The 13,620-nt window shown below is 44.3% G+C and overlaps 2 protein-coding genes across 4 annotated transcripts in view; one reads left to right on the top strand and one right to left on the bottom strand.

Moving 5' to 3' along the window:
• TMEM80 (transmembrane protein 80) overlaps positions 1-1,393 on the bottom strand; it is an 11,962-nt gene extending 10,569 nt beyond the window's left edge. Inside the window, exon 1 of one of the 2 annotated variants that reach the window (XM_044425983.1) lies at positions 1,142-1,393. In XM_044425983.1, the coding sequence (XP_044281918.1) occupies positions 1,142-1,160 (19 nt within the window). In that variant the 5' untranslated portion in view covers positions 1,161-1,393. Of the gene's footprint in view, positions 1-909; positions 1,032-1,141 lie in introns of those variants that run through there. The other variant, XM_044425982.1, reaches the window with a different exon arrangement.
• Positions 1,394-1,708: 315 nt separating this feature from the next.
• The window catches only part of DEAF1 (DEAF1 transcription factor), a 35,516-nt gene continuing 23,604 nt past the window's right edge, over positions 1,709-13,620 (top strand). For both annotated transcript variants that reach the window (XM_044425981.1, XM_044425980.1), the window contains exons 1-8: positions 1,709-2,055; positions 3,685-3,782; positions 5,169-5,298; positions 7,116-7,262; positions 8,549-8,688; positions 10,151-10,216; positions 11,741-11,867; positions 12,581-12,709. In XM_044425981.1, coding sequence (XP_044281916.1) covers positions 1,761-2,055; positions 3,685-3,782; positions 5,169-5,298; positions 7,116-7,262; positions 8,549-8,688; positions 10,151-10,216; positions 11,741-11,867; positions 12,581-12,709 — 1,132 coding nt within the window. In that variant the 5' untranslated portion in view covers positions 1,709-1,760. The remainder of the gene's footprint in view (positions 2,056-3,684; positions 3,783-5,168; positions 5,299-7,115; positions 7,263-8,548; positions 8,689-10,150; positions 10,217-11,740; positions 11,868-12,580; positions 12,710-13,620) is intronic.

The following is a 13,620-nucleotide window of genomic DNA, read 5'->3' as shown; positions in this document are numbered from 1 at the left end:
ACAGTAACTTGTGGGGTGTTTTGTGTAGGGGAAGAGTGGAAGCAGATTAGGGGGGGGGGAGGGGAAAATGTGTTGTTTTTTGCTCCCTGGTTGGTGGGGGGGGGGGGGGGGGGGGGGGAGAGGGGGAATGAGAGAGAGATGGATGGATGGATGTTGTGGGAGATGTTAAAGTGTCTGAAAGCTGATAACACTCTTCTCCTTGCTGCTGTTTCGTGGAAGCCTAATAGGAAACTTCCTTTTCCAGGGTCATCTCCTGCCCATCAGCTCACTGAAGCTGTTACTCCTTTTCTCACAACACTGCTACAGTAGTGCACATGTACTTTGGATAAATTGCAACATACAGAAAAGACATATAACTGATCTGATGAAATATAATGGCAGAAACAGCATAGTTTGGGGCAAGTGTTTTGTGACATACCAGTGTGTCAGGCATTACCAATCCTGGTAAAAATGTCCAATGGAGATAGCGCCTTGGCTTTACTTGTTCTACCCTTAAAATCTTATCTCCTTCTCCCTGTGTAGCTTGTCATTTTAGCATGTGAACATGATGGCAGGGTCTCTCCCTCTTTTTAAATTCATATTAGCCACTCTGCGAGACTGTAGTCTGAAAACTGGGATAAAAATGCAGTAAGTAAGTAATACTTATAACTATCATCTTCATCTACAAACCACCTAAGGGTACATTCCTATGCTTGTTTAGACAGGAAAAAACTCCTAAATTTCCAGCATGTCCCAGCCAACAGGGCTGGCTTAAGACACACTGAAAGATGTAATGCTTTTTCTTCTGTTTAAGCAAGCACGCCACTGAAATCCTCCATTTCCCAAGTTAACACAGTTTAAATCGCACTGTAGAGCTGCAACCCTCTCGCTATTGACTTGGAAATAAGCTTCATTTGCCACAGAACGTACTTCGAGGGAATAATGCAAAGGGATCTGGCCGCAAACAGTGCAACAGCATTTTGTATCGCAGTTGCCATGGTAACCCATCACCAGCGGAGACTAACGCAGCTACCCCAGTCATGGCTGGCCTAGGAACCAGGCTATCGACCAGCACGTACAGGTTGGGGAAGCCTGGCCTGACTCCTCCAAGTCGCCCTGCCGCGGTTTAAGACCTCGGAATGCGCGGCATCACCAAGCTCACCTCGCCTCACGGCCGCCATATTTCCATTCCGCCCCGCCCCGCCTCAATTCCTCCCCAGCATCCCAGCAGCCTTTGCGCAGCTTCACTCGGGGCTTCGCGAGTGTCAGCAAACTGCCGTCCGTTGGTTTTCGCGCGGGGCGGGATCGCACGAACAACTTCGTCGTTGGCTCCCTCGGAGTCGTTCGGGCTGCCTTGCGAGGGGCGGGATTCAGACAGCCTTCGTCCCCGTTCGGCCCTTCCCCTAGGTTCGGTCACAGCCGAAAGGATTCGGATCTCTTCGGCAAGCGCCGTAGATCGTCCCTTTTAGAAGCCATGGGTAACCTAGACCTGTTCGGGCACCTTCGCGATCTTTCGGCCCAGTTCTAGATCGCCTCAACGTGCGTTTGGGATTGATCGGAAGTGGTCGGTTCAACTCGGAAACTCCTCGGGATCACCCGGGTGAGGCCGAAACGGACTCGCGGGAGGGGGGAACGCTGTGAAGCTCGCCATCGGAAGTACTCGGACAAGATCGGAGAAGGCCCTGGGCTGTGTGTTTTCTGCTCGGGATCCCTCTATGTGGAGCTCGGGTGAGATCGGAGAATAACTGTCACTCGGACGGGCTCGGCTAACCCCGCGTCGGATGGAGGACTCGGACTCGGCCGCCAAGCAACTGGGTTTGGCCGAGGCGGCGGCGGTTGCTGCTGCTGCTGCAGTCGCCGCAGCAGCGGCAGCCGCCGCGGCCGCAGAGGGCTCAGAGCAGCAACACCACCAACACCACCAGCAGCAACAGCGCGGGGAGGCGACTGGGTCGGGGGCGGAGCCGGAAGAGGAGGTGACGGCCGTGACCGTCATGGCGGCGGGTGCCGAACACATCGAGATGGGGGCCGAGTCCCTGCCGAGCGCCGACGAGGCCGCCGCCGCCGCAGCCTTCGCAGGTCAGTGCGCCGCGCGCATGCGCAGAAGTGCGCCGGCCGGCTAGCCTTTTACGCTCTGTCTGCGCTCGTTGGTCAGGTTCACACATGCAGGCGTGCTCAGCGCAAGTGGAGAGTCGCCTCTGGTGAACGGTCCCTCATCGGTTTAACGCCACATATAAAATTTGCAAACAACGCTTGTGAAACAGCTTGTCTGTCGAGCATCTTCGCTTCGGCTCCTACCAGTCATCACGTGTATAGAAATCACGTGCATGTGTCTCCGCGTTTCTTGTCCCTGGCAGCTTCTCTAAACCGTTTTAACAGCGATTTGACAAACTGAAGTTCAACACATGCAGATTTCATCACCATCGTACCATTCGCATCCCTAGAAAAAGTACCAATTTCTGCCTAACAGCCAACTTGGAAACCTGTTGGTGAGCAGAGGAGGGGGATGGAGGGAAGGCTATGACAACCCTAAACACAGCCATCATTCTTAGGTTTGCCCATACACACGTTCTGTATGTTCCACCCTGAAGGATCACACGAAACACGTGTACAAACAGTACAAAGCCAAGCACAAACAGCCAGATTAACAGTGCATTCCTGTGCATGTCTGTAAGTTCCACTGAACTCAATGAGACCTTAAAGGGTAAGTGTGTACAGGATTGCAACCCATGGGATGTATTCTGAAACCTTATCCTGTTAAAAGCTTAACCCATGAACTCCAAAAATCAGTGGAAGTAAAGAGTTGCAAAGTTAATATAATGAAAATGATGTTTGTCCTTCATTACACTCTAGTCTTCTTTCCAATAATTACCTTGATTTATCGATTGATTGATTGTGTTCAAACAACCAAGTTTATATAAATATTTTATGTATTGAAATGTTCTCTCTGGGAAGAGGGAAAGACGTCTCAGTCCGGATGGGCAATTTTGGATAGTCTTTGAGGGCCACTTTCCAGTCCCACACTTCAGGGGCCAAACTGGGGCAAACTCCTATGGACACCTGGAGGACCACATTTAACTTGAGAACAAACTACATATGGTTTTGTTTTGTTTTTTAGTCTCCTTGGCAATTTGCTACCTCACTTTGGCGAGAAGCCATTGGGGGCTTGCTCTTCATTGTTGTACTTCAGCACTGGGGCTGGCAGCATCAAGGGTGGTGAGTGCCATGCTCAAGGCTCTGATAATCTCCATGATGCCTATCCCTGATTTTGGCATAACCCTCTAGATCAGGGGAAGGAGATCTAAGGCCTGTGCATAAAATCCAGTACTTAGAGATTCCAAACATGGCTGACTGTCAATAATTTGCTGTTTTCCAGTAGTTGCACCTTCCCACCCCCTCACCCCATTCTAAAACCGTGAAATTAGGTTTAATTATGAGCAATAAGAGCTTTAAGTTAAAATATGCCAGTATTTTGCCCTGCTCACTGTCCAAAGACAGACATCCATCACTGGAATATGGCCCCCAAAAGCTTCTTTGGAATTCAGTTCAGTTCTTTGGCTAAAATAAGTTCTTTCCCTGTGTTACATGATTTTTTCACGGAAAACAAAATAGAAGAAACAACCAACATTGCATAATTACAAATAATTAAATCCATTTAAATCTAAATCTTTACTATGAGTCTATGATATTTTTGGTTGTATATTACAGAAGTGACCACAGTAACAGTAGCCAATGTGGGTGCCTCTGCGGACAATGTTTTCACCACTTCAGTAGCAAATGCAGCATCTATCTCAGGACATGTGCTGGTAAGGTCACAGTTCATCCCATCCCCAAAATATTTATTTTTGCATATTCAATATTTATTCTATGATAAGTAGCCGCAAGCTTTTTTGTGTCTACCTTTTACAGTTCATCAGTCCTCTTGCACTGGTGTATCTTTAACAGCTTTATTCAAGAGTGTGGGGGCGTATCCATTATTCTGTTTTGTTTTTTGTAATCCCATACTGGACAATCTCACAATTTACTTGGTGGCAGAACCAGGGTGGACTTGATTTAAATCCAATCGATTTAAGTCAAGATTTAAAGCACTAGTCAATAAGACTACATAATTTGCACACATACTTATCTTACCTGAGGGTAGAGGAACTTCATTAAAATATTCCCAGACTGGGTCTCTTTTACAGCCTGCTGCCATTATAGAATTTCTCCAGGAAAAGAATGCTAAACCTCAGGCTAGACACAAAATGATCCAAAGGAGCTTTTCTTCTGGAGTATTCTGTTCAAAAGGTTTTCCTTTCCTTCCTCAAACTTAGCATCTTGTGCAGACCTATTCTACTCCCAACAATCATCTTCTATTAATTTTTTGAAACTTAGCATTTAGGAGGTAAGGGATTGATTCTGTGTACATAGATTTGCAAAGGAACAATGGGATTAAGGTCCTTTTCTCATCTCTGTATGTTTTATAACATTTTTGCTGAGAAGAAGAGGCATGTGATCTCTGCAGACACAAATTTACAGTTTTGAGAATTGCAAAGCCAAGTACCTGAGATCATCCAGAGAAAAATTTGTCCAATAATCTTATAGAAACCTATAGAAGAGCATGACATTGTGGATGGTTTAATGGAATTCATTTACCAAAAAAAAAGTAAACATTGCATGAATATACAGCCTCATGCTACCTAATTAAAAACTAATCCTTATTTCATGATAAATAACCTTTGGATTATAATGTATCATAAATAGAAAACAATCTTTAGATAGATTTTTTCTCAAAAAGAGTTTTATTTTAAAAATCCAATTTAAATTTAAAAAATCTGATTTAACTTTTAAAAATCATTTTTAAAATTGTTTTCCCCAAAAAATTACTTATTTTTTTTCACGCTGGGCAGAACCAGGATCACCAAAATGACGTTGGGGTCAATGGATAAAATTCATTTATCTGATTGCATGCTGCTCCTGATTTGAATATGCAACTTCCAGTCAGCTTAATTGTAAGCTGTTTCATGACATACATACACAAAAATTTTGGGTTGTTTGTGGGTTAAACAATCCAAAGTTATCCTGCAGTATTCAAACTGGAAGCTGCTTACTTAGCTCGTGATTAATTTGTTGCTGTTGCATTCAAAGAGGCCCACTAAGAATATGGGAAATATGGCATGCCTGTCAACTTGTGCTCTTCCTTTATTCTGCAGTCTGGAAGGACGGCTCTTCAAATTGGGGACAGCTTGAATGCTGAGAAAGCCACTCTGATTGTGGTTCACACGGATGGCAGCATTGTAGAGACAGCAGGGCTAAAGGGGCCATCGGCGCCTCTTACACCAGGTATAAGGTGGCCTTGCAGGGCTTTTTAGCATGTCATTCCTACAGTTTAGTTTCCTGCCTTTTATGTAATGAGTAGCAACTCTATGGTGATGTTTTTGTGTCTTCATATAAACTCTTCTTTGGAGTATTACCCCTTTACTTTGTGTTAATATTTTCTAAATGTTCTCTTTTATATCCTGAGTGATTCAGGGATTGTCTTAAATCACAAATCTAAACAAAGCATTTTAAGAGTGAGAGATGTAAGAAGATATAACATAAAGAGAAATTTACCATAGGATCACAAAGTTTTATTGAACTTTGGAGACATAAGCATATTGTGTTGGATAGCAGCCACCAAAATCCGTGGGATTTCAGTTAGTCATGACTAACTTGTCTCTTGATTTTAATACAGTATTCTAAGAATGTCTTACTCCAACCTAATATTCTTATAAATGTGTATCACTTGGTTCCAGGAAGCGTCAGGCAAATGGACTGCTGCTCATGTAGCAGAAATGACCTACCTTTTCAACTAATTGCACTCCTCCCTGTCAGCTCTGGAGGGTCCTCTGGGCCTCCACAGCAGATTTGGAGGAGCACGGGTGGGCAGATGGATACTGTTGGACTTCACATTGTGTTTTTGAGTATTGTGAATTCCTCCGTATCTATTTTTTTATCTGGAAGTATTTATGCTAATTTAAAGGTGCAGTATTCTGCATATTTAGACACAAAAAAAGGCCTAGTTCTCAGCATGCCCCAGCGAGCCATGCAGGGAGTTGTAGGCATTTTCTCTGCCTAAACATGCAGAAGTTTGCTCCTTCAATGCAGCTTATTTATTGTATAGTCTTCCATACACCAGTTTTGTTATCTTTTCTATTACGTGTTAGTGATGATTATGTGGTAAATCAGAACGAAAACAAAGTATACATGGATTTATGGTTGCCAGCACCATGTTTACAGAAACCACAAATCAGTTGGAATTCTGTGTACTGTATGGAAGATCAGGTTCTCCTAAAACAAACCTGCTCAACCATTACGGCCAATGTTTGTGGCTCTTCTCTGAACGCCTTGTCCAAGGGTTGCTTGAAGGGTGACAACAAGGGGATAGCCTTCCCATGGTGGTTCCCCAACTGTGGGATGTTCTCACTGAAGTCTGGCTGGCACCAATGTTGGCATATTTTCAGCACCAGATTAAGATTGATGGGATTTTCCTGTTTTGTAATTTTTATGAACCTCCTAGAAAACATTAGGTATTGAGCAGGATAGAAATAAAACAAATTAATGAAATGTTAGCCCAAATAAATGGGAGTACGTTAACAGTGTACAATCTTATGCATGCTTTTCTGTCTGAGCATGCATAGTATTGCACTCATAGAGCCAAATACTCTGGTTTATCAAGTTCATTTATCAGTCTTGATAATGTATGAAAGCAGCAAATTTCTACCACTTTGAATAGCCTGCATTTTGTACAGAACTTTCCTATTTCATGCTAGGTAAGTTGTCGACATAACTGGTTAGTTCTGTCTCTTTCTTTGTATATTTCAGTCCACCAACATGGTCATCTGACTGACTGCAGTTGCCTTGAGTGATGACATATAAGGAAGCCATTCGGCTTCATATCTTAGTCTACTCCTACCTGGTGCCCTCCAGATGAGTTGCCTGAGATGATGGACATTGTAGTTCAGCACATCTGGAAGACACCAGACTGGGGAAAGTTGCCCTATCTTAAATACATAGTTCAAGATCATTATTGGTCTGTCAGGCTGGCATTTCAGTGTTCTCCATGTGGTGGCGTAGTAGCTGTTTGAACAAAATGTGACTTCCTTTCCATTAATCTGCAGGACCTCCATCCCCTCCCACGCCTTTAACATCTGGACAAGACAAAGGTGGAACAAAATACAACTGGGATCCTTCAGTGTATGACAATGAGCTGCCTGTGCGATGCCGAAATATCAGTGGGATCCTGTACAAAAACCGACTTGGCTCAGGTGAGGCGTCTCATCCTCCTCTTCTGACCTGAGGGAATGGCTCGCAATCCTGCAGAGTTTCTCCTTCAGGCTTGAGAGCAGGCACCAAGTAGGGCTGACCAGCTTTCAGCTTACATTGCTGCAGCTGAGGAGTCGCTGGCCAGAATTGGAAACTCTGATTTCTACAACATTGTCTTAATGTTGTTGGGAATTTTGAAGGTAAGCCAATGGCCGGTAGGGAACTCTTTCCTGGTTTTCATCTTATCCAGCCCAGTGTCACGTGTCTCAATGTGGCTGCACAAGGAGGAGGGATGTTTGCACCCCTTATTTGCTCCTGAATGAAAGCGGATGCCCGTTTGTTGGAGCAGTGGGGGTGCTTAGATTGGAAGTACATTTTTGAGATGTGAGGAAAGTGACTGCATGTGGGTCCTCCAGGTTCAGAGCCAGGGTACCTCTCAGGATCAGTTGCCAGGGAGCAACCACCAGAGCAGGCTCTTGGTTTCCTGCCCCATGTGTGGACTTCCGTTTGGCCACTGGCAGAAACAGGATGCTGGATTAGATGGACCTTCAGTCAGAGCCAGGAGAAAAAGTGGAGTTATACTCTTTCTTTGCTTCTCATGCTGGGGTGAGTGCTAATGTGACTATTTCTTATGATTCTGTACTGGGAAGTGAATGGGGTGTGCTTCGCATATAATCCACTGGAAAAGACACTTGTTTTGAAATGCAGCCTTGTCATCCAGTGGACAATGCTGTCCCAGTCCATACTCACCAACTTTCATTTGGTCCCATAGAGTCTGTGTTTGTCCTACAGTGTCAGAGCCAAAATGGCTGTTGTTTAAAAGATAGCGATGTCTTTTTATTATTTCTATTCTAGAAGAGCTAATAGGCTCCAGATCAATGTGGCAGGTAGCCGGGGCTTTTAAGAGCCATACTGGGGGCTCTGTGCCTACACTAGAATTAAAAAACCCACCCTAGGCAGCACAACACACTTTTAAAGTCCCACCTTTTTGGTCCTCAGATGCTTGTTACTCAGTTGCAACTACACTCCAAGTCAGCCTTCCTCAACCTGGCCCTCTCCAGATGTTTTGGGTTACAACTCTCATCACCCCTGAGCATTGGCTAACGGCCATGGTGATGGGAGTTGTAGTCTGGAACATCTGGAGGGCTCTTGGTTGCAGAAGGCTGTTCTAAGACCCTTATGTGTGCCCAGCCTTGCTAGGCCTGCAAGTCTTGTAGGCTCAACTGAGTCGTACTTGACAAAGCAGTTCTTCAGCGGAGACTAATCTTGCTGAATTGCCTTATTCAAGGTGGCCGAGGACGCTGCATTAAGCAAGGGGACAACTGGTACAGCCCCACCGAATTTGAAGCCATGGCCGGAAGAGCCAGCAGCAAGGACTGGAAAAGAAGCATCCGTTATGCTGGGAGGCCAATACAGTGCCTTATTCATGTAAGCTGGATCTCTCTCTCTCCCCCCCGCCCCCGCCCACTCCCCTTCTCTCTACAATGAAGGTAGGAAAATGCATTTTTCGTAACTGTTAGTGTAGAGAAACTGGACACAATGTAAGTCAAGTTACATGACTGTTAACTGCCCAGTTCTATGCATATCTATTCAGCAAATATTGCTGAGATCAGTGAGTCTTCCTCCTAGGTAAGTATGCACAGAAGGAGAGAAACCATGCAATCCAAAAAGGGTAATTTTCCTGAAAAGAAAGGCACTCTAGGCAAGACTCTCCACTTGCCCAGACCAGCAAGTTCTCAGCTGGGAAAAAGTAGGCCAATGTATTCAGAAGTGGTCAGCTTCAGCACTGACCTCTAGAAAGCAAAAATGGCTGTGGGAGCAGAGGAAGCTCCTTGAAACCCTCCCGGGGCCTTCTGTTGGTATATCTGCTCTTTTAACTTTGCTGCATCAGGGGTTTACTTATATTCCTATTAACAAATGACTGTTATAAAGTTAAAATGCCCTTAGGGAGGATCAAGAACTTAAAAGAGTAATTTCATTTTGGAAGATGCTGTATTTTATAATGTTTTGGTGAATCCTTTATTGAGGGTAATCCTATATGTGCAGGATTGATTGACTGATTGATTGATTGCTCTAAACAATTCCCAGCATTGCTCAACCTGCACTGCCGACTGGAGAGTCCTGGAAGCTGCAGGACTTTTTTCCTCTCTAAATATGCATAAGATTGTGCCTTTAGTTACTGGTTTTGGTATGTCTCTTGGTTTTAAACTGTTGCCATAATTTTGATGGAGATGTAAAAAAGATCCATATGGAGCAGAGAAGCTCATACCACGAGTTAATGCTCTTGTCACCCAAGTCTGTCTGCCTGCCAGCTACTGTATTCTACTTTTTCCTTAGTGTGTTCCTCTCACCCTCCAAGGAGGTATTTTCTTTATTGCAGCTCAGTGAAGTAAATCAAGTTATGAGCTACTGATTTTCTGTGGTTACCCAGTGAGCTTCACTGCTTAGCAGGGATTTGAATCTGCAACACCCCATCCCAGTCCACTATTGCATGACTGATTCTATTTGAAGTTAGTCTAACTTAAGCCGCCTTCATTTCACTGGGACAACTCTGAGTAGGATTACCTTTGGATAGGACCCCTGGCTCCGCAACAGTGGCAGCAGCAGCCTCTGTAAGGAAGCTGGACAGAGCTGGTCACCATGAGAGAAGGGGCAGTCTCCATGCTGAATTGCAACACGAGGAGCTGCTGCAGGATGCAAGTGTCATGGCTGCTTTGCTGCCCAAGACTGGGCCAGCAGCCATTGTCTGGAGGAACGGGAAAGGTTTTTCTGTATGCTGGTGCTCAGAGTCCCAAGACCGGCCCTGTGTTCTGCACAGGAGAACACGGGCTTCTTGGCATCACTTGGAGCAGGCTTCCTCCACTAATACTGCTCTTTTCTCCCAATTCAGGATGGGATATTAAATCCCCACGCTGCCTCGTGCACTTGTGCAGCTTGCTGCGACGACATGAGTCTGGTGAGTGCGCAGCTGCTGCTTCCAAAGCTGTTAGGATGGTGCATCTGAAGAGCTGTAACTTTGACAGGCCAAAGGCTGCTTTGCTTAGGAAGGAAAAGCAGAAGCGCAGGTGGTCACGTGCCCACCTCTGTCCGAAACCCAGGGACATTCCTTTGATGGTTGTGACAGCTGAGCTTTTGGTGGAAGAAACTTGACTGAGGCTATTAGAAATGCAGCGATATGGTTATTAACATATTTTTATAAAAATGTCACCACTCATTAAGAAATATTTCTAGTGGATTAAATGAATCCATTCAAATGGCATTAAGATTCAGTCAGACTACTACAATGACAGTCTTTAAATAATGTAGTTAAATTCATACCTTAATAAGAACATTTTAAAGAAGAGTCCTGCAGTGCCTGGGTGAATGTCCCAGGGACCACTGGATGCCTCAGAAAACCCATTCCAAGGTGGGGCACAATGCTCTGACATTGGAAAGGTGGGTCAGAAATCAGACCCCCAAGTCTCTCGCAGCTGCTGCAGAGAAAACTGTGCCAGCTGCCTCTCTGAGGTTGGAAACTCAATCTTGGGGAGAGGGGAAAGGGGCTGTTCTGAAGGCCAGGAATGAGGGAAAAAACTGCGGGGAGGGGTGCCAGGATGTGATTTCTCCTGCATTTCCTCCAGCCTCCTCCCTCCAAAGCCCTGAAGAGCCCATCTAGTGAAAATAAAGGGAATCAGAAGACGGAGGCAACAGGCCATCCCCGCTGCTTTTCCAGTCCTGCTGGCTTCAGCTTGTCAAGGCACAGGGATCTCGGAAGTCCCTTGCTCTGGGGTCCTCCAAGTAGCAAGGATGTGGTCAAGAGAACTGCATTCTTGCAGGGTTTCCCAGAGATGAGTGGAGGAGAAGCTAAAGGGTAGACTGGATGCACAGTGTGGAGGTAGCAACGGAAATTGCACTGTTCTCTGAATATTACACCCCATGATTATTGCCGAGTACATGAAGCCTACCCAGAAGGATAGGGTAGGCCACCCTTTCAACATTCTTCCAAGTCCCAGGTTTCACTAAAAATAAAATTTGTGGTTCCTTAATGAATGCAATAACATGTCACAAAATAGATTGTAACACACAGCTCCAGTATAAGCGCTACTTGGCTTGTTTCAGGAGTGACAGTGTAACAGAAGTACTGATTTAACACTGAGAAATTAGCCGTCTCCTAAATCATTTTAAGAACAAGGAGATTTCGTACTTATTAAAATTTATCTGGTGATCTGCTTTATTAAGGACCTTCACAACTCAGCCTGAAAAGGTCTTGTGCTGATGAAGGCCTTGTACTAAGTACACTGTACAAAATTCAGGGGAGAGTAAAAATTTTATTGTGGCAGTTTGGAAGGCAATTTATAAAAGACTGTGGGGAATCCTAGCGGTTAGTTAGCTTATATTGGTTTCATGAAAGGTTTATTCAGTGCAGTTTGCAATGAAAGGCCCAGAGTGACACAGAGATAATCACAGTAAAGAAATCTAATGGTTGTTTACTGTTTATCAGAGTGGTCCTGTGAGACTGTTTGTCCCCTATAAACGACGGAAAAAAGAAAATGAATTGCCTACAACTCCAGTGAAGAAGGATTCCCCGAAAAATATCACCCTGCTTCCAGGAACTGCTGCTACTACTTGTAAGTAGTTTATTCTTGGAATAAACATCCTTGTTAAATGAGTCAGAACCATCATATATTATCATGTACTATTTTTCTTTTGGAAATGGTTTGTGTATTGAACTACTAAGGGAGTGCTGTACATTTGATTGAACAGAAGACCTTCTCCTTTCTGCTTTTGTCATTTTGTTCAGAAAAGCAAACAAAACTAAGTGTTGTTCTTGATGTCTGTAATCAGTGTTTGTCCATCTACCAGCAGATGGTTTTGTTTTGTTGTCAGCAAAATGACTAAATTTTTATATTCAGTGTTTATGTTTGTTTCACCAACGTGTAATCTAACCCCGGGGTTCTCTCCACCACTGCCCCTGTCTCTTTGATCTGTAGAACTGGGAAGCTTTTGTTGTCTTCAAAATCTTGTTTTGTTGTCTTCAAAATCTAAACTTTTATATTCAGTGTTTATGTTTGTTTCACCAACTTGTAATCTAACCCCGGGGTTCTCTCCACCACTGCCCCTGTCTCTTTGATCTGTAGAACTGGGAAGCTTCTGTCCTTGTTTTTCTGTGTGTAGAACCCTGAAGCTTCTTTCCTTGCGTTGCTGGTATTAGAGGAGGATTGCCTTTGTGAAAGTTTGGTTGTGAGTTAGACCAGTTGGAATAAATATGGAGAGATTTCTAAGTAATCAAATGGGTGTTAACATTTTACTTAATTCTAAAATAGTTGCTACTTTTTTTTAGTCACTGTGACTCCTTCTGGGCAGATTACTACCTCCGGCACTTTGACATTTGACCGTACGTCAACTGTGGAGGCCACAGCTATTATCTCAGAAAGTCCATCCCAGGGTGATGTTTTCACTGGCACCACTGGTAAGTAAACTGACTCTTGCACACTCACATGTGCACAAGGTAGCTTGTGTAGATTTATTGATTCTTAGCACCAAAATTTCAGGGTAAGAAAGTCAGAGACCTGGTTTGTATGGCATGAGCTGTTAGCTTTCTTTGTTTCACAGTGGTTTGTTGTGACAGCCAAACCTGGCACGGCTTCCTCAGTGTGCTTTGTTAACCATGTGGAAGCCACTGGGAGAAGCCATGGCATGTCCTTGGGATGTTCAGGCTGGCCTGTTTTGAGAGTGGCTGGTCACGTTGCATGAACCCAGCAGAGTGGCCTGCGCATGGTTCATCGGAAAGGTCTACAGAGCTGCCTGCCAGGAGCAGTGAAAGAATTAAGTTTTTCCTTTTGATCCCACCAATCATATCCCCTCCTTTACGTCTTGAAATGAAATTAGCTAATTTACTCCTCTACTTTGTCACGTTCCTAGACAGGGACACCTCTTTTTCTCATGTTGGGCAATTTGTACAGAGTTAACATTGGTGATTTTTTCCACCTTCAGGGAAATTTGCACAAATGTAACATTTGTTTTTTCAGCTTCTTTCACCTTTGGAGAGTTTTGTTCATATTTTTTTTAAAAAAAAAACATTTTTATGACGCCCCATTCGCCGAAGCCTCGGGGCGGCTTATGACAATAAAATGTTGATTTTTTCTCCACCCTTGGGAAGATTTGGGAAACAGCTCAGAGGAAACTGCAGAGCAGCTGATTGTCTATCAGGGGTATTGTGAGACAGTGAGTGTACAAATCCACTGCACCTTAGTGAATTTGTGCAACTTTCTGAAGATTTGTTTTAATTGTATTTCCATTTGTGCAGGTTTCTCCTAAGAGGAAAAACAAATCTCATTAAATGGGTGCAAAGATCTCCAAAAGTGAAAGATAATTTTCCAA

Source organism: Varanus komodoensis, unplaced genomic scaffold, assembly GCF_004798865.1.
Source record: "Varanus komodoensis strain SLA01 unplaced genomic scaffold, ASM479886v1 scaffold16, whole genome shotgun sequence".
NCBI lineage: Eukaryota > Metazoa > Chordata > Lepidosauria > Squamata > Varanidae > Varanus > Varanus komodoensis.
This window is presented reverse-complemented; position numbering and strand designations above follow the sequence as displayed.